This window comes from Nicotiana sylvestris, chromosome 5 (genome assembly GCF_000393655.2).
Source record: "Nicotiana sylvestris chromosome 5, ASM39365v2, whole genome shotgun sequence".
Classification (NCBI taxonomy): Eukaryota; Viridiplantae; Streptophyta; class Magnoliopsida; order Solanales; family Solanaceae; genus Nicotiana; species Nicotiana sylvestris.
The window spans coordinates 35,420,395-35,442,036 of NC_091061.1; the positions used below are offsets into that span (position 1 = coordinate 35,420,395).

Here is a 21,642-nt window from a genome sequence, read left to right on the forward strand (position 1 = left end):
TATGTGTTGTGATTTTGTTAAACGGAAAATTATTCAAAAGAAGAAAATGGAATGTTCCAATTTGGCATGATGTGCATATTACTTGTGGTACAGAGTTGAGGATGAGATCCTTATGTTTTATATAATGTGAAATATTTAAACCGAGCTACAAGCTACGGTAGATGTTATATAAGGACGAGGTCCTTGTGGTGAAAGAAAAAAAATAAATTGTGTTTAAATACTCCCTTTATGAAATTAAAATTTGTACTATAGTACTTATAGGGAGTCATGCCTATTAGACTGGAAAAAAATCTTGTATGAATATCTTTTTGCATAATTTGCCAAATTTGTATCGTAATCATTGAGTTTTAGACTACGAGGTGAGTGCCCGGGGGATGTAAATTGTTACTCGTTTGGGGTAAGTAACTATGAGATCTTCGTGCCTCGTTGTTAGTAAACTGGAGGTTTGAAATGAGATTTTGTTAACATGAGGTTAATTGGCGATGTTGTAATCTTTTATGAATAACTATTAAGACCAGAGATGTGGTTATGGTCATACATATGATGTGTTTCATGTCAAGATATCATTGTGATAATGTCGTGCTTGTAATGCGGAGATTAGTGTTATTAATATATACTTTGTGGTGCTTTGTTGGGTTGTGGACATGTTATTTTGGTGTTACTCTGGCAGGTGGATAGGCCCAATTACAGGGGAGACTTTGCCGAAATTTTTGAAAAATTTGGGAGTTAGAAAAATTTGGAATATTGAGATGTGCAAAGAAAGAGATAAGTTACATTATGTGTTTGAGGACATACTCTACTTCTTATTTGAGGACGAATGACCCTAAGTGGGGGAGAATGTAATACCCCGTATTTGATGGGTGCGTAGGCACGAGTTGCTATAGCCAGTCGACACTAATATTGTGTGTTGACGTGAAAATCGGACCTTTCTGGAAATGATTGGAGTGTAAGAAATTTGGTCTTAAAGCTTACAAATATGGATAAAGGAAATAATCTAAATTGAAATGGTGTTGTCGGACTTATGTTGAATGCAGTAATGTGGGATCAATTGCGAATATTTGTGTAGAAGTAAAATTATCAATTTGGTAACCTGAGAATAATTCTTAGTACGTTCGAGGACGAACGTTCGTTTTAGAGGTAGAGAATGTGATGACCCAAAATGTCATCTTTAAATTAAATAATTATCTCAGTATTTTAAGACCTTGAAAAAGCGGTATCAATAATTTCTTGACTTGCGTGCGTAGTCTGTATAATTTTTCGGAATGTTTTTATGTGAAAAATGGATTAAATTGTGACTTAGAGATTTAAAACTCAACTGAGATGACTTCGGTCAATATTTTGAGCAAACGAACCCGGATAAAAGTTTCGACCATTTCGGCAGTTCCGTATTGTGATTTGGGACTTGGTCATATACCCGAAATCGAATTCGGAGGTCCCTAGATCAAATTATCACCATTTAACGGAATCTAGAAATCTAAGGCTAAAGATTTCTTAAATTTGACCGGAGATTTGACTTTTGAGAAAAGACCCCGGAATGGAATTTTGATGATTCCAATAGTTTCGTATGGTGATTTTGGACTTAGGAACATGTTTGGATTTGGATTTGGAAGTCTGTAGGATAATTCGGCGCATTTTGGCGAAAGTTGGAAAATAGAGAATTTTTTGGAAAGTTTGACCGAGGGTTGACTTTTTGATATCTGGGTCAGAATTCAGTTCTGAAAATTTTCATAGCTTTGTTATGTCATTTATGACTTGTGTGCAAAATTTGAAGTCAATCGGATTTGATTTGATAGGTTTTTGCATCGAATATAGAAGTTGGACGTTCCTAGTTTCATTAGGCTTGAATTGGGCTGTGATTCGCGGTTTTAGCGTTATTTGATTTGATTTGAGGTTTCGACTAAGTTCGTATGATGTATTAGGACTAGTTGATGCATTTGTAGATGTTTCGAGGGCCTCAGGTGGATTTCAAAAGGTTAACGGATATAAAAAAACTACTGAATTTTTCTCTTTGGACAGTTGCTGATTTTTTCTACAGCATGTGAACAGTACCCGTGAACAGTGTCTGTGAATAGTACATGTGAACAGTAATCGTGAACTGTGTATGAACAGTACCCGTGAATAGTCCCATGAACAATGTCTGTGAACAGTACTGCAAACAATACCCGCGTGTGAACAGTAACCGCGAAAAATCTGGACAGAATGTTAAGTTTCGTCCAATTTTCCATTTTTACCAAATTGGAGCTCGGGGAGAGGCGATTTTCGGGATATTTTCAGAGAAAACAACGGGGTAAGTGTTCTTAACTTAATTTTGGTTAGATTACCCGAATCTATTACTAGTTTGGGCATTAAATCTGTGTTTAGTTGGAAGAGTTTGAAAACCTTCTCGGATAGATTTGAGGATTTGAGGGTCAAAATATTATCAAAATTTAGTAATTTTGGTATGGTTAGACTCGGGGTTGGATGAGATTTCATATTTCGCAACTTTCATCGAATTCCGAGACATGGGCCCCACGGGCAAATTTTTAGTGCAATTTCGGATTTTTAATGGAAAATGTAGAATTCCATGTGGAGTTAATTCCTATATTTTTTATTGACTGAACCGAATTATTGTAGCTAGATTCGAGGCATTTAGAGATCGATTTGAGAGGAAAAGGCATTGCGGAGTAGGATTTTGCGCAAATTAAGGTAAGTAACAGTTATAAATCTGGTCCTGAGGGTATGAAACCCCGGACATTGTGTCGTAAGACTATTTTGGAGGTGACGCACATGCTAGGTGACGGGCGTGAGAGCGTGCACCGTAGGGATTGTGACTTGGTCCGTCGCGCGAGACTGTGGAATCAATTGGCCTACTTTTTAATACATGTTCCCTCGGTTTTCATAGAAATTAAATGTACTTCATGTTAGAAATCATGTTTAGGACTTATGTGATCACTGTTGAGACCTGAGAGATTGTGTACTTGCTGAATTAGCTGCTAAATTACTGTTTGAACTCAGTCATAACTTTTCTTGCTTATTATGCCTTTGTCTCTTACTGTTTATTGTTGATACATGATATTACTTCTGCTTGGGCTTTTTATATGATTTCTGAGAGTCCGAGAGACTAGAGAGATTGATGACTGAGTAAGGCCGAGGGCCTAGTTGTGAGATATTGATACTATAGCACGTGAGTTGCCCGTGCAGCACGTGAGTTGCCCGTGCAGATCTAGATATTGATACTATATCACGTGAGTTGTCTGTGCGACACGTGAGTTGTCCGTGCGGATCCAGATATTGATATTATAGCACGTGAGTTGTCCGTGCAGCACGTGAGTTGTCCGTGCAGATTCAGATATTGATACAATAGCACGTGAGTTGTCCGTGCAGCACGTGAGTTGTTCGTGCGGATCCAGATATTGATACTATAGCACGTAAGTTGTCCGTGCGGATCCAGATATTGATACTATAGCACGTGAGTTGTCCGTGCAGCACGTGAGTTGTCCGTTTATATTATAGCGCTTGGGCTGAAGGAGCCCCTCCAGGAGTCTGCACACCCCCAGTGAGCGCAGGTATATGATAGCATATGAGTTGTCTATACAGCACGTGAGTTGTCCGTGCAGTTTATAGCGCTTGGGCTGAAGGAGCCCCTCCGGAGTCTGCACACCCTCAGTGAGCGCAAGTACCTATTGTCACACCTCCTTTTTCCGCACCCGAGAGGGCGCAGGGGGAGTTTTTTCCAATTAAAGGACAATCGAAACGGGATTTGCTTATTTATTTCAGAGTCGCCACTTGGGAGATTTAGGGTGTCCCAAGTCACCAATTTTAATCCCGAATCGAGGAAAATAATGACTCTATATTATAGTCTGCGTACCAGAAATCCGGATAAGGAATTCTGTTAACCCGGGAGAAGGTGTTAGGCATTCCCGAGTTCCGTGGTTCTAGCACGGTCGCTCAATTGTTATATTCGGCTTGATTATCTGATTTTATACAAGTATGAACTTATGTGCAAATTTTAACTTTTAACCGCTTTATTATTATTGTTTTTACAAGAATGTGAACATCGCTTAAAACACGTCTTTGGACTGCGTCACATGAAATGCACCCACAATCCGGAACGCATTTTATTTGATGTTTTGAGATTTGGATTTGGGTCGCATGAAATGCACACCCGAGCTTAAGAAAGTAAATTATTAAACACGCGCCTAAAGAGACTATCGCGTTATTATTTTTGCGGAGGCCGTGAAATTCGCTAAACGACCCTCCTGAATTCTAAGTGATTTTAAACAAGTATTTACTGAGGGCCCCGCAATTTGTGTTTTTTATTCGGCGAGGCTCATCTCATTCTTATTTTTTAAAAAGAATTTGCAACGTCATGGAAATGCATCTCATACCACGTCACAGTCAATGTACCCGTGATTAGAGACACATTTCGATTTCGTTGAGATTTGGATTTGGGTCACATAAATGTGCACCCGAGTTTAGGGAGATAACATTATTAAAGGCGCGCCTAAAGCAACTAGCGCATTATTATTTTGGGGTAGGGCCGTGAAATTTGCTAAACGGCCCGTCCCGGAATCTAAGTATTTAAGACATATATTTTGTGAGGGCTTCGCAATCCGTACATTTTTATTTGGCGAAGCTAGTCTCGTTTTTTTATTTATTTATTTGAGGGCAAACTTAAAGCAACTACGATTTTCTACCAATGAAATCATCCGAGGTTAAACAAAAAAACAACGATTCTAACAGGTAATAATATCCAGGGTAAAAATGAAAAAATAGAATAACCTCGTTCATATGCTCACATTTACTTTAAGCATGCAGTAACTAAACATAGAATAAACATTTTTAACATAACAACAAAAATTGCATTGTTGACATTCATATATATCGAATATTCTCATTTATCTTGAACCATAATATGCGAAACGAACGAAATGAAACAAAAGGACGAAGAACACCAACCTTCGAACCTCGACAATCCTAGAACGACAACAGTGCCTCCTACGGGACTCGAACCGGACCTCACTTGTCGAGGAACAATGATGAAACCTCGGACGAACACCTCGACGTACCGGACCTCGATGAACCAAAGACGACCTTGATAGAAATAGAAAGCTCGGACCCACTACTGTCAACAACCAAGGATTGTTTGGTTGCTGCGGAGGGACCTGGGCTATCGACGGGGAACAACCAAGGTGACGAGATGGAGGGAACTGGGCTAAGATGGTCGATGGTCTGTTTGGTGAAGGACAGCGACAACGGGGGGAGCTGGTTGGACGATGCGGCAGGTCGGAGATGGGTCACGATGGGAAGGTTAAGACGCGCAACGAACAGCTGCTCAGAAACACAGCCGCAGCTGCTGGGCACGCAGCAACAGCTGCTCGTCGGACTTAAAATGGGGAAGCCACTACAGTCGGGACTGTCCGGTGGTGGTTTCGGGGTGTTGATGGATGTGGTGTTTGGGCGATGGTGTTTGGACGTGGAGGTGACGGATTGTTTGGTTGTCGTCTGGAAATGACGACGAGGGGGGCTGGTTGCTCGGTGGTGAAGGTGGGAGGAAGAAGGGGTGGTCGTTCAAGTGAGTAGGGTTTTCTCTTCTTCTTCTTTAGGAAGAAAAAGCTCGAACAGTGGAAGGGTCTTGTTTGGTGCTACTGGAGGGGTCGTGACGGAGTGGTTTTGGGGTGGTTTTGGACGTGAGGCTGGTGGTTTTCGACAGTGGGGGTACCGGCGTTTGGTGATGTTCCGGCGAGGGTTTTTGCTTCTTCTTCTTCTTGAAGAAGAAGCGTGAACAGTAGTGTCTCCCAAAATTTTTCAAAGTCCCTTCCATGCCTTTGCCTTTGTCCGTGTTTTGTAATGTTTTGCCAAGAAAAATGAGCCCCACGCGTGGTGGGGTTCAAGGCATATGTCCCCCAAGCGTGGTGGGGTTCCCCACATGTCCTGGACACGGTTTATTGTGGGCTAGGTCCGAAAATTAGGCCTAAAACCGGGTAGTTTGAACCCGAATATTATTCTTTTGCCCGGACCCGAGAAATAGGAACACGTTGCTTAACTAGTCCTATGTAAGCAAAATAACTACCAAAAATATAAATAGTATTTGAACAAAACTATATCTTTTTAAATATTTTTTCAAGATTTAAAATAGCTACAAAACTATATCTTTTTAAATATTTTTTCAAGATTTAAAATAGCTACCAAATATTAATGAAACTATTTTTGTAATTTTCGTTTTAAATATTAAGATAGAATATGAGGTAATATTTTTGTATTTTTCAAAGTTAAAATGACTAAAAAAAACCTTAATAGAACTATATTTTATTTATTTTTTGCAATTTTCGAAATTATATAAAGTACAAAAATAAAGTGCAATTTTTGTATTTTTCAAGTTTATGAGAGATACATAAACTAAAATTTATATATATATTTTTTGAAATTTTTCTCTTTTTGCAACGAAATAAAGTAAAAATAGTTAAAATAGCTATACAGTCCTAAATTAAATATTTAAGCTAAGAATGTAAAAATTCCCGGGAGGGTCAAAAATCACGTGCTTACAGCTGCCCCTCTTTGACTGGAAACACGAAGAGTTTTCCGACAAAGAACGACTAGACGTGTTTTTGACCCGACCATTACTTGGACGGACTACACTAAGGAAAGGGAGGGAATGTGACCGAGCCCTGGTATCTGAGCTGCCTACATATCCTTGGTTTTACAGGAATCAGGCCACGTGTAGTTCGGATATGAGAGAGATAGTGAAGTGTACCGAGGTGAAGAGCCGATCGAGGTGCCGTTCCGTTGAGGTTCCGGTCCGCGGTCCTGTCATTACAACAAAAATGAAAACTAAAAAAGACTAACTAAGTCTATCAGCTACTAGTTACAAGGATTCCTATCTCTTAAGTCTTCTGAAACTTGGTCTTGAGTCTTGAATGGTGCTTCATACAGACTTTGGATCTGAACCTTGATACTTTCTAGTTGTAGGTGCTAGTTCTTGAGCAGACCACATTTGTTCTCCACTTCCGTAATTTGGGCTCTTCTCTTTCTTCTTTTTTTTTCTTCTTTTTTTTTTCTTCTTTTTTTTTTTTTTTTTTTTTGTGACCAGCTTCTGTTGATCATCCCAGACTATTGATTCGCGTTCTTGAGGCGAGCTTCTAACTTGGATTGAATGCTGGGGATTTCTGTTGTAATCCTTCTGCTTTCCAGTGGGTCACTGCTTGATCTTTGACAGGCGGACTCCTGACTTCTTCGATCTTCGACACGCAACAAACTCCGTTCTACAGGCGGGTCCCTGAAAATCAAAACAAACAAAACAAACAAAATTTCCTAACCAGTTTGTACTGGGAAGATTTGTGAGTCGTTAGCAAAATTGTAACTCACTTACACTATTGATGCAATGATGAGAGTAAACTAAAGACTAGGATGTGCATCTCCTATGAGTAAAACCAAAACTCTTGCTAGCAAATGTGTCTGCTAAAACCTCAATGACTCAAACTAGAAAGTGCTTCTTCTATGGTTGAATCGGAATGAGCTAAAACTAGGAAGTGCATCTCCTAAGGGTGAAAACTTCAGTGACTAGAACTAGGAAGTGCGTCTCCTATGAATAAAATCTCGATTAGGAAGTGCGTCTCCTACGGGTAAACTTCAAAAAACTGGACTAGGAATTGTGTCTCCTATGGTCGAACTTAAAATGAATCAAACTAGGAAGTGCATTTCCTAAGGGCGAAATATCGATTCCGGAAGTGCGTCTCCTAAAGCAAAAGTATAACTTGAGCGAACCAGACTAGGAAGTGTGTCTCCTAATAATGAAAACTTAATTCAGGAAGTGCGTTTCCTGTGCATGGAATTAAACTTAGGAAGTGCGTCTCCTAGGGGTAAAACTAAACTTTAGGAAGTGCGTCTCCTAATGGTAAAACTGAACTTAGGAAGTGCGTCTCCTACTGGTGAAACTTTTTAGGAAGTGCGTCTCCTACTTGTGAAACTTTTTAGGAAGTGCGTCTCCTACTTGTGAAACTTAGGTTAGGAAGTGCGTCTCCTATTGGTGCAATGGACTTAGGAAGTGCGTCTCCTATTGGTGAAACTGAACTTAGGAAGTGTGTCTCCTATTGGTGAACCTATTCTTAGGAAGTGCGTCTCCTAATGGTAAAACTGAACTTAGGAAGTGCGTCTCCTATTGGTAGAACTAAACTTAGGAAGTGCGTCTCCTATGGGTGAAATGAACTTAGGAAGTGCGTCTCCTATGGTGAAACTGAACTTTAGGAAGTGCGTCTCCTATGGTGAAACTGACTTAGGAAGTGCGTCTCCTATTGATGAAACTTGCTTAGGAAGTGCGTCTCCTATTGGTGAAACTTGCTTTAGGAAGTGCGTCTCCTATGGTGAAACTGAACTTTAGGAAGTGCGTCTCCTATGGTGAAACATATCTTAGGAAGTGCGTCTCCTATGGGTGAAATGAACTTAGGAAGTGCGTCTCCTATGGTGAAACTGAACTTTAGGAAGTGCGTCTCCTATGGTGAAACTGACTTAGGAAGTGCGTCTCCTATTGATGAAACTTGCTTAGGAAGTGCGTCTCCTATTGGTGAAACTTGCTTTAGGAAGTGCGTCTCCTATGGTGAAACTGAACTTTAGGAAGTGCGTCTCCTATGGTGAAACATATCTTAGGAAGTGCGTCTCCTATTGGTGAAACTGAAACTTAGGAAGTGCGTCTCCTGTGGGTACAATAAACTTAGGAAGTGCGTCTCCTATTGGTAAAAACTGTTCTTAGGAAGTGCGTCTCCTGTTGGTGAAACTGACTTAGGAAGTGCGTCTCCTATTGATGAAACTTGCTTAGGATGTGCGTCTCCTATCGGTGAACTTAACTTAGGAAGTGCGTCTCCTATTGGTGAAATCAACTTAGGAAGTGCGTCTCCTACTGGTGAAACTTGTCTTAGGAAGTGCGTCTCCTACTGGTAAAACTTGCTTAGGAAGTGCGTCTCCTCAGGAAGTGCGTCTCCTATGGTAAAACTGAACTTAGGAAGTGCGTCTCCTATGGTAAAACTGAACTTAGGAAGTGCGTCTCCTATGATAAACTTGCTTAGGAAGTGCGTCTCCTATTGGTGAAACTTGCTTTAGGAAGTGCGTCTCCTATGGTGAAACTGAACTTTAGGAAGTGCGTCTCCTATGGTGAAACATATCTTAGGAAGTGCGTCTCCTATTGGTGAAACTGAAACTTAGGAAGTGCGTCTCCTGTGGGTACAATAAACTTAGGAAGTGCGTCTCCTATTGGTAAAAACTGTTCTTAGGAAGTGCGTCTCCTGTTGGTGAAACTGACTTAGGAAGTGCGTCTCCTACTGGTGAAACTGAACTTAGGAAGTGCGTCTCCTATGATAAACTGAACTTAGGAAGTGCGTCTCCTATGGTAAAACTGAATTTTAGGAAGTGCGTCTCCTATTGGTACAACTATTCTTAGGAAGTGCGTCTCCTATTGGTAGAACTGAACTTAGGAAGTGCGTCTCCTATTGGTGAAACTTCTTAGAAAGTGCGTCTCCTATTGGTACAATGGATCTAGGAAGTGCGTCTCCTATTGGTAAAACTAAACTTAGGAAGTGTGTCTCCTATTGGTGAACTATTCTTAGGAGGAAATGCATCTCCTATGGGTAAAAATAAACTTTAGGAGGAAATACATCTCCTATGGGTAAAGACGTGGAATGTATGCCTCTGTTATCTAGGCGGGCTCCCAACTTCAATACTTGAAATGTAAAGACTGAATGTATGCCTCTGTTATCTGGGCGGGCTCCCAGCTTCAACACTTAAAAGTAAAGACTGAATGTATTCCTCTGTTATTATGGGCGGGCTCCCAATTTCAACACTTGAAATAAAAAGACTGAATGTATGCCTCTGTTATCTGGGCGGGCTCCCAACTTCAACTCTGGAAATATAAAGACTGAAATGTATTCCTCTCGTTATTCAGGTGGGCGCCTGGCCAAACTAAGACATAAAAGTATTCCTCTCGTTATTCAGGTGGGCACCTGGTGGTAAAGATATGAAAAATGATATGCCCGCATTATACTGGTGGGTGACCTAGAACAGAAATGAAAAGACAAAAATGTATTCCTCTCGTTATTCAGGTGGGCGCCTGTCAAGAAATTTAAAGACTGAAATGTATTCCTCTCGTTATTCAGGTGGGCGCCTGGCTTCATCAATAATTTTGAAAATAAAATCCTATTCGAGGGCGGATGAACCCAAAATATCCTATTCGAAGGCGGATGAACCCAAAATATCCTATTCGAGGGCGGATGAACCCAAAATATCCTATTCGAGGGCGGATGAACCCAAAATATCCTATTCGAGGGCGGATGAACCCAAAATATCCTATTCGAGGGCGGATGAACCCAAAATATCCTATTCGAGGGCGGATGAACCCAAAATATCCTATTCGAGGGCGGATGAACCCAAAGTATCCTATTCGAGGGCGGATGAACCCAAAGTATCCTATTCGAGGGCGGACGAACCCAAAATATCCTATTCGAGGGCGGACGAACCCAAAATATCCTGTTCGAGGGCGGACGAACCCAAAATATCCTATTCGAGGGCGGACGAACCCAAAATATCCTTAAGGCTTGAAAATGTCTTACCTCAACACTTGCTGGGGATTATTTACTTACCTGCTGGGGGATAAAATGTTATCAGCTGGGGGTACCTGACTTCCAGAAAATTTTCTAAATGGAAGGAAAATTTTCTGCCCCAGTTTGATAATATCCCTTGTGGCATGCAGTTCTGGCATCAATGCCATTTCCGTTACCTGCTTCAAATCAAACAAAATTTTGTTAGTTTAAAACGCGGTGGTTGGTTGTGATACTCCTACTGGGATGGCTTTCCCTTTCTCTCTTCCTTGCTCTGTGCTCCACAACTTGTTGGGGATGATATTATGTGCTGGGGATAATCCCTTCCTGCTGGGGATATCCCTCTTCTTTCGTGGCATAGCTCGGAAACTGGCATTTCCCCGACCTTTTAGTCTAGTATGGATTTCGCCAATCATGCTCACTGCTTTCCTTGCTTTGTTCATGGGCCTTGGCCTTGAGGCTTATAACTTTTGATTAAGGCAATGGTATCCCTCTTGACGCTTGTCAATCCTTCTGTCAATTCCCTTTGCTGGGGATATCTTTTTTGACACTGGCCTCGTGCTTGTTCCTCGCTGACTATACCATTTGGATATACTAGTCAGATTTCATCTTGGAAAGCTGATGGCATATTTTGAAATCATTTCATACTTGTTCTGACCGGACAGACTCTATTGGGGAAATTTTTTATGAAAGGAGAAGGATAAAAGATACAAAACAAAAGACAAAGGAAACGATGACTCTTTTACAAAAGAAACTATAAATAAAAACCTATCAAACGCAGATACCGACTCTAATGGCCATGACATGCATATGGGGCCTATCCTTTACCGTCAATCATCTTTCAAGATCCTCAATTGGTGATTCCCCATCTGATTCTTAATCTTATTCGACTTGCAGTGCCCGAAGGGTTTTCACTATCAAGTCTCTCTCATTTTTGGCTTTTCTCTCAGCTTTCATCGCCTTATGGTGCCTGTGAAGGTTTTCACCGATAAGACTCTCTCATTTGTATCACTTTCCAGCTGGGGATTTGGAGTGTCGCCGGTATGACTCTTTCTGCTGGAGATTAGAGTCCTTTCTGCTGTGGAACAGAATGTTATGTTCGCCGGTAAGACTCTTCATTTGTCTGACTTGGCATCTTTTGAAGACTGATCGGAAGGTCTTTCTTTGGACCGTAATGTGGGTTTTGGATAGGGCTAGAAAGAAAGGGTATAAAAGGCTCAAAAATGCATTAATTTTGGGTTATTAATTACAACCTTCGGAATTAGATTTATTTACAACAAACACAACTTTTGCCCCAGTTTCTTGCTTGGGGATATTTTAATTGATTTTTTTTTCATTTTTCAAAACTATGACCGAGCCGTGAAGTGCCTACGTATCCTCTTTGAGGAATCAGGTCAAACGTAGTTCCCAATTCCTCTTTTCCATTTGACTTTTTTTCGTTATCATTTTTCTTTTCTCTTTTTCTTTTCTTATTTCTCCTTTCTTTTTGTCATTTTTTTTTCTCTTTTTTTTTTATTCTTCTTTTCCCGTTTTGTTGTTTTTTTCTTTTCTCTTAACTGTCATGCTTGCGTATTCCATTCGTTGCTACTAATTCCGAACGAGGGGTATGAAAGAAAATAAATAAGGCTCAAAAGGGGTAACGAAGGATAAAGTGTTTGGGTAGCAGAACAAAATGCCTTCGTCATTCCAGTCTTCAAAACATGCCAAGTGCAAACAACACACTTTAAATTTGTAGTCTCTTCTGATGGTGCTGGACTTGACAATTATGTTAAACATTTTATTTTTCCTTTGTCATTTCTAAGCACCGTTGGGCGACACTCTCATTATCATGACCGACCCTCATGCCAATTTGGCGAATCTTGCTTTTAACGGTTTTCTTTGTGCTTAACTTGCCCCAGTTCCACATGACTCGAGCTCTGAATAATCTCAAACCGTCCTTATTTTCTTTAAATGGTCTGATCGCCTTTCCGGGGTTTTATGATTAACTTTTAAGATTAGGCCCAAACTGGGTGCGCATGTCATGTCCCTAGAATCGGCATTGAACGAAATGATAAAAGGACTAAATAAAAGACGACTGGAACTAACAAAAGACCGGATTTTGCCTTAGACCGGTGAAATGGTTTGAATAACAAAACAAACAAAACAACCAGAATAAAATCCTACCACAAACTGGACAAAATTTAAACAAACTGCTATGACAAAATGGAAAGGTAAGAAGGTTTGACACAGGACAAAAATCAAATTACAACCTTAATAATCCGGACAACAGAAATGACAACAAAATAAGCCACCAGCTGCTTCTTTCTTGTTAACCAAGGAAAGGAGCGTCCTCCCATTTTATCAAACTTGGCATCGTAGCCACTGAGCTTTGCATTAGTACTGCAATGACCATTGCCAACTTCAATATCATTACCCTTAGTCAACAAGTTCCCACTAGGACTGGAATGCTTCTATCATCAGGCCTGATCCCCGCAGAGTGTGCATCATGAGGTGCAAGTAAAGGATTCCGGGTGTCATTGTCCGGCTTACCACAAACCAACCACCTTAACTTATTTGCAAAACAAACAGGTTAGAATGGACTCAGTCGGTCCTCATTATTGACAACCTCTTTTTTCTTTTTTTTTTCTTTTTTTTCGCTTTTTCTTTTTCATTCTTTTTTTCATTCTTTTTTCATTTCTTTTTTTTTCATTTCTTTTTTTTCATTTCTTTTTCTTTTTTTCGATTTTTTTCCTTTTTTTTTGTGGTCGAATCTTATGGAGATTGCCTACGTATCATGACCCCGCATGAATCAGACCTTGCGTAGTTCGGCCAATGAAAGATAAACAATACTAAACCTTTTCATATTAGAACAAACTGGGTTTCAAAGGTTTGAATATGACCTACAAACTCAAAAATCAAACAACCCACATATTTTAATCAAAAGCTTTACAAACTCAAAAACAAAAGGCTAGCTCCCTTTCTCTGTTCGACAAATGCAACCAAACGGTTATTTTTGCAAATGTGGCCCCTTCCGAATTTCACATGAATTTTGAGGCCGGGGAGGATTATTTTATGACACTTTACCAACTTGTCCATTCTTTTACGAAAATAACCTTTCGACAACTGAAAGATACTCTAAGGCTATTTCGGCAAGAACGGTTTAAGATGCGGCCGAAGTTGGCTCGACTTATTATGACAAAATTTGGACGGTATTCACCTGACCGCCGACTCTTGGTTTTTTTTCAAATTAACACGAAACCTGGTGTTGCAAACACGGCCCTTCAGCGTCTCGGGGACGAAGATTTTTAAGGCTGTGTGGGTCAACTGGACCAAATCTTAAAATGACCCAAAGGTGGCTGTTTATGCAAAGTCAGCCTTCCGGCGTCCCTTTCGGGAACATTCGGCTATGTCTTGATAAAACAGCGTCACCCGACTTATTTATAACTCTTTTTTCATTGTTTTTCAAATTAGAAAAGTCAATATTGCAAACACGGCCTTTCAACGTCTCGGGGACGAAGATTTTTAGGCTGTGGGGGTCAACTGGACCAAGTCTTAAAAATGACCCAAAAGTGGCTGTTTATGCAAAGTCAGCCTTCCGGCGTCCCTTTCGGGAACATTCGGCTATGTCTTGATAAAACAGCGTCACCCAACTTCTTTATGAAATTTGACATATATATATTTGCTATTTTTTTGTAAAAGGGGAAGTTGGACATCACCCGACTTATTTATGGAAAAAAAATCTTGACATATTTTTTATTTTCATTATTATTTGTTTTTGGCTTTTTAGCAAAAGGGGGTTGGACCCGATGAGGGTTGCCTACGTATCTCACATCCGGTGAGAATCAAACCCGCGTAGTTCGGGCAAATAAACTATTTTTGAGAAGACCCTTTTCCATTTCTATTTTTTATTATTATTATTATTCTTCTTTCACAACAATCAAATAGACTATTATTTTTCATTCATAACAAACAAACAAATTAACGAAAAACATAAAACATTCCTTCTTTTTTGAGAAGGTAGGGTTGGACCCGATGAGGGTTGCCTACGTATCTCACATCCGGTGAGAATCCCCGTGTAGTTCGGTCAAATGAGAATAAGTAGGCAAATAAGAATAAGTAGATGAACTAACTTTTTTTTTTGAATTTGCGAAGGATCTACTTTAAAAGAAGCAAGGAAGTATTTTTGATTGATTTTCTTTTAGAAGAAAGACTTCTAAGATATTTTTTTGAATTTTCGTTTTTTTTTCTTTTATTCTAAAGAAAAGAAAAAAAAAATATTTTTTGGAATTTTACCTTTAATAAAAGACATGCTTCTCAAAATGTTTTGTTTTTGAATTTTGAATTTGCTTTTCAATTTTGAAAGAAGAATCAAAATATTTTCGGATTTTTTTTTATTATATATATATATGTATTATGTTATTATTATTTTTTTTTAAAAAAAACAATTAGAAAGACTTTCTAAAGAAGTTTTTTGGATTATTTTAATTTTGTCATTTTCATAAACAAAATAAATAAAAACTATTTTAAAAACAAGACTCTTTGATTTTAAAAACAAGACTCTTTTGGATTATTTTGATTTTTTCTGCTTTTCCTTTGTTTTAATAAAACAAACTAATAAGGCATTTTTTTTTTCTCAAAATTTCGGCAGAGTTTCAACACTACTTGGACATTGATTTTTCTCTAAAAATAAGTAGTTATATCTCTACACTGTCATTTTTTCTCCTCTTTTTCACGATTTTTTTTTAATCTGTGGAAAATAATGAAAACATACAAAATCTTTTTGAATTTTCATGCTTTGTTTTATTTGTAATTTTATTTTTTATATTTATTATTTCTTTCAAAAATGTGGCATGGGAGACATAATGATTTCCAAGACTTCTTGGATTCCGCAAATGCTCCCCATGCGCTTTTCCCAACATATGAAGCGTGGGGGACATATGGGAATTCCAAGACTTCTTGGATTCCACAAATGTTCCCCATGTGCTTTCCCAAAAAGCAAGCGTGGGGGACATAGGGAATTCCAAGGCTTCTTGGATTCCACAAATGTTCCCCATGCTTTGATTAAAATAACATCATGCTGGAAATGACCAAATGACCCATTCGCCCTTGACTGAATATAACATGTAGCACATAGGATGCCATAAGATGGTCTATTATTTTCAGGTTGCTTGTCCTAGACGGACCCAACCCCTGTGTTGAGTCCCCTAAGTCAAATGCACATGATGCAAATAAACGTTCCTACTAGGGATCCGGCATGTGGCTTTGTTATACTAAGTTCATAACCTGGGTATTTGTTCTAGACCTGGCTTACCCAAACGGACAGTTTGAGCCGAAGCGGGGGCAACGTACCGGGAGCACGAAAGTCTGCCCGGCCTAGTTACTTGTCCCAACTCCGTCTTATTTGGTATGACTTTAACAGAAAGGTGGGTCACGCGCACGTGTACACCATAAATTCAGAAGACTCAGAAAGAAGGGGGTTTCGTAACAGTTGTATATATTCACAATTCAAATAATATTAAAGCGGTAAAAGCATCATTTAGCACATTAGGCATATATCATGTAAAAATCAGATAATAAATAAAGCCAACTATAACAATTATTTTAAGCTCGAATTCTTGAACCCTGAACCAGTGGTTCTGGGTTCGGTCCCCAGCAGAGTCGCCAGAGCTGTCACACCTCCTTTTTCCGCACCCGAGAGGGCGCAGGGGGAGTTTTTTCCAATTAAAGGACAATCGAAACGGGATTTGCTTATTTATTTCAGAGTCGCCACTTGGGAGATTTAGGGTGTCCCAAGTCACCAATTTTAATCCCGAATCGAGGAAAATAATGACTCTATATTATAGTCTGCGTACCAGAAATCCGGATAAGGAATTCTGTTAACCCGGGAGAAGGTGTTAGGCATTCCCGAGTTCCGTGGTTCTAGCACGGTCGCTCAATTGTTATATTCGGCTTGATTATCTGATTTTATACAAGTATGAACTTATGTGCAAATTTTAACTTTTAACCGCTTTATTATTATTGTTTTTACAAGAATGTGAACATCGCTTAAAACACGTCTTTGGACTGCGTCACATGAAATGCACCCACAATCCGGAACGCATTTTATTTGATGTTTTGAGATTTGGATTTGGGTCGCATGAAATGCACACCCGAGCTTAAGAAAGTAAATTATTAAACACGCGCCTAAAGAGACTATCGCGTTATTATTTTTTGCGGAGGCCGCGAAATTCGCTAAACGACCCTCCTGAATTCTAAGTGATTTTAAACAAGTATTTACTGAGGGCCCCGCAATTTGTGTTTTTTATTCGGCGAGGCTCATCTCATTCTTATTTTTTAAAAGGAATTTGCAACGTCATGGAAATGCATCTCATACCACGTCACAGTCAATGTACCCGTGATTAGAGACACATTTCGATTTCGTTGAGATTTGGATTTGGGTCACATAAATGTGCACCCGAGTTTAGGGAGATAACATTATTAAAGGCGCGCCTAAAGCAACTAGCGCATTATTATTTTGGGGTAGGGCCGTGAAATTTGCTAAACGGCCCGTCCCGGAATCTAAGTATTTAAGACATATATTTTGTGAGGGCTTCGCAATCCGTACATTTTTATTTGGCGAAGCTAGTCTCGTTTTTTTTTATTTATTTATTTGAGGGTAAACTTAAAGCAACTACGATTTTCTACCAATGAAATCATCCGAGGTTAAACAAAAAAACAACGATTCTAACAGGTAATAATATCCAGGGTAAAAATGAAAAAATAGAATAACCTCGTTCATATGCTCACATTTACTTTAAGCATGCAGTAACTAAACATAGAATAAACATTTTTAATATAACAACAAAAATTGCATTGTTGACATTCATATATATCGAATATTCTCATTCGCCTTGAACCATAATATGCGAAACGAATGAAATGAAACAAAGGACGAAGAACACCAACCTTCGAACCTCGACAATCCTAGAATGACAACAGTGCCTCCTACGGGACTCGAACCGGACCTCACTTGTCGAGGAACAATGATGAAACCTCGGACGAACACCTCGACGTACCGGACCTCGATGAACCAAAGACGACCTTGATAGAAATAGAAATCTCGGACCCACTACTTTCAACAACCAAGGATTGTTTGGTTGCTGCGGAGGGACCTGGGCTATCGACGGGGAACAACCAAGGTGACGAGACGGAGGGAACTGGGCTAAGATGGTCGATGGTCTGTTTGGTGAAGGACAACGACAACGGGGGGAGCTGGTTGGACGATGCGGCAGGTCGGAGATGGGTCATGATGGGAAGGTTAAGACGCGCAATGAACAGCTGCTCAGAAACACAGCCGCAGCTGCTGGGCACGCAGCAACAGCTGCTCGTCGGACTGAAAATGGGGAAGCCGCTACAGTCGGGACTGTCCGGTGGTGGTTTCGGGGTGTTGATGGATGTGGTGTTTGGGCGATGGTGTTTGGACGTGGAGGTGACGGATTGTTTGGTTGTCGTCTGGAAATGACGACGAGGGGGGCTGGTTGCTCGGTGGTGAAGGTGGGAGGAAGAAGGGGTGGTCGTTCAAGTGAGTAGGGTTTTCTCTTCTTCTTCTTTAGGAAGAAGAAGCTCGAACAGTGGAAGGGTCTTGTTTGGTGCTGCTGGAGGGGTCGTGACGGAGTGGTTTTGGGGTGGTTTTGGACGGGAGGCTGGTGGTTTTCGATAGTGGGGGTGCCGGCGTTTGGTGATGTTCCGGCGAGGGTTTTTGCTTCTTCTTCTTCTTGAAGAAGAAGCGTGAACAGTAGTGTCTCCCAAAATTTTTCAAAGTCCCCTCCATGCCTTTGCCTTTGTCCGTGTTTTGTAATGTTTTGCCAAGAAAAATGAGCCCCACGCGTGGTGGGGTTCAAGGCATATGTCCCCCACGCGTGGTGGGGTTCCCCACGTGTCCTGGACACGGTTTATTGTGGGCTAGGTCCGAAAATTAGGGCTAAAACCGGGTAGTTTGAACCCGAATATTATTCTTTTGCCCGGACCCGAGAAATAGGAACACGTTGCTTAACTAGTCCTATGTAAGCAAAATAACTACCAAAAATATAAATAGTATTTGAACAAAACTATATCTTTTTAAATATTTTTTCAAGATTTAAAATAGCTACAAAACTATATCTTTTTAAATATTTTTTCAAGATTTAAAATAGCTACCAAATATTAATGAAACTATTTTTGTAATTTTCGTTTTAAATATTAAGATAGAATATGAGGTAATATTTTTGTATTTTTCAAAGTTAAAATGACTAAAAAAAAACCTTAATAGAACTATATTTTATTTATTTTTTGCAATTTTCGAAATTATATAAAGTACAAAAATAAAGTGCAATTTTTGTATTTTTCAAGTTTATGAGAGATACATAAACTAAAATTTATATATATATTTTTTGAAATTTTTCTCTTTTTGCAACGAAATAAAGTAAAAATAGTTAAAATAGCTATACAGTCCTAAATTAAATATTTAAGCTAAGAATGTAAAAATTCCCGGGAAGGGTCAAAAATCACGTGCTTACACCTATTGAGTATGATTATTGAGGGCTGAGAGCCGAGTGATTAAGCTGTTGAGATTAGCTGAGTGACTGTTGCTTTGAGAGGCCATATTTGTTTTTAGTTAATGGCTACACTTAGTTGATATTTGTCCCTATCGTACATATTTCTGGAATATTTGATATCTAGTTTATTTGAGTACGCACTGATGAGACTTAAACTGTTAAATTGAAAGTATGACTACTCTTATTTGAAAATTATTGAGATAACTGTATTTGCATAGCTCGTCACTACTTCTCAGTTCCTTATTTATTTCTGTTACTTACTGAGTTGGTGTACTCACGTTACCCTTGTACCTCGTGTACAGATCTAGACACTTCTGGTCACGGTGGTTGTTGATTGAGGAGTCAGACTCATGAGACTATTGAGGTAGCTGCATGGCGTTCGCTGACCTTGACTCTCCTTTCCTTTCATATTGTACTGTTCTATATTTCAAACAGTGTTTTATCAGTCGAATGTTGTTATCATTTAGATGCTCATGCACTCAGTGACACCGGATTTTGGGGATGGATTGTTTAGCACTTTTGGAGTTATATTTTGTTCTAAAAGGTTTTATTTAATATTAACTGCTTCCACCTTTATTTAAAAGTTCTTCTGTGTTGAAATGTTGAGTTGAGGCTTGCCTAGTACCACGATAGGCGCCATCACAACAGGTGAGATTTTGGGTCGTGACAGGTTGCAATTTGTGCAGATGGTTAGTTTGATAGTGAGATAAAACGTTAGTATGAAAACCGAGATAATGAGCTGAAAAAAATAATCTTCAGTCAATATATAGCATTTATGTGCCATTTTCCTAAGTGGCTCACGCAAATTGTTCATAAGATGCTGTTTCAAGTACTACTTTTTATTCAGCAGATGTAATATTAGCTATGAGATGTGGATATATATAGGTGTGTGTGAGTGAGAGAAAAAAGTCACTAATATATTTTAACAAAATATTCTAAATTCATAATTTCAAAAGTACCATAGGTTGGGTATAAACTTATAAACACTCTTGTAATCTTGTACTTGAGCAAACCATGCAAGAACAAGTAACAATATTGACATCACTCTACTCATGTTCTTCCTCCGTTCCTTAATTCTCTTACATAATGTTGATAGAATCATGAAAGTGCTATTTTAAAAAATACCCACAAGTACACAAAGAAAGAGATGCAACCAATGACTACGACAGTAATGGCGAGACCAAGTGAATGTGCTAAAGTAGCATACATACCTGTTACAAATGCAATTACAACTGATATCAATGCCAGATGTTGTAATAAACCTGCGACATCATAGAGTTTTTCTAGAACACTATCCTGTACAGTTACTCTATTATAATCTGCCATGGCGAAGTAGGTGAATACAGCACCAGCAGAGCACATAAAGGCGATGACATCAGAAACAACAAATGCACGAAATGCTGTTTTCCTTATTAGAATCGCCATCCCTTTATTAGGGCTATTTGGATCGCTGTCAAAACCTCCTGGCAATGTGAAACCAGCTGCAAACGTGACTGTAATTAGTAGAGTGGCCACAACTAGATGTATTTGTGCTGCCGACATAATTTCGTTTTTTACTGCATCAGCCATTCCTTTTGATTAATTTGGGGGATCTTGTGACTCCTTAATTTGCTTTCTTCGGTTGAAACACTATATACATACACTCTTGATGAATCTCCAAAGAAGAAAGGGATTTGTGTTTGCCTTGATCACAAGAAACGAATTTGGTGTTTTCCTTGAACACAAGAAAGGGATTATTTTTATGTTTGGTTTTAATGCCTGACTTCATAAGAAAATAAATGCTCTTGAACTTTGCTACAATCTGTCATTCGAAGTCTACAAAACATGACATTTCTTTCTACTCAAAGAGTTTTATAGAACATTAATTGTGGAAAAAATAAAATTAATTTGAATGAAGTTTGTCAAAATGACAACTTTTTCAATGCCTTGTACTGGATTCGAAATTGTGGTGTAAAAACATGCCATGCAAGACATTAATTTATGCGGTTTTAAAATCATATCATTAAAGGGTAAATAGAATATTTACATTTAAATTATTTTGAATTATGAAAAGAAATTATTCTTTTTAGAATATCCTAAAAGGAAAGAGTGCCACAAAACCTAAAACAAAAAAAAGTATTCCCTCCAGTCCACAATAAGTGATTTTTTGGCTTTTTTTTCTTAATCTGTATAAAAACAGCTAAAAAATTACTTATTGTGAACCGGAGGAAGTATACGACTGCAATGAATTCAGGGCAAAGATTGAGTTTGCTAAGTAATTTGTGCAGATGGTTAGTTTGATAGGGAGAATAAAGCGAGTCATGAATACTGGGAAAATGAGCCTAATTTGGAACTGAAGAAGAGTTATCTTCAGTCCATATAGCAATTATCTGCCATTTCTCTAAGTGGCTTACCTAAACTATACCTCGGGTTCTTTTAGGGATTGATTGACTTGTCAAGATCCTAATTAGTATATATAATTTTTCATCAAATATATCTGTGTGTAAATTGATTCATCGACTTATAACCTACTCAGATGCATCTTGAAT

General features: G+C 39.0%; 1 protein-coding gene across 1 annotated transcript; it reads right to left on the reverse strand.

Moving 5' to 3' along the window:
• Positions 1-20,212: 20,212 nt before the first annotated feature.
• On the reverse strand, positions 20,213-20,683 carry LOC138868503 (protein ACCELERATED CELL DEATH 6-like). Its single transcript, XM_070146058.1, has one exon. The coding sequence runs from the start codon at positions 20,681-20,683 to the stop codon at positions 20,213-20,215; it is 471 nt and encodes a 156-aa protein (XP_070002159.1).
• Between the last annotated feature and the right edge of the window lie 959 nt (positions 20,684-21,642).

Bases quoted from the DNA above. Each gene is read 5' to 3' on its own strand.
- LOC138868503 (XM_070146058.1), bottom strand. From the start codon at position 20,683: ATGGCTGATGCAGTAAAAAACGAAATTATGTCGGCAGCACAAATACAT.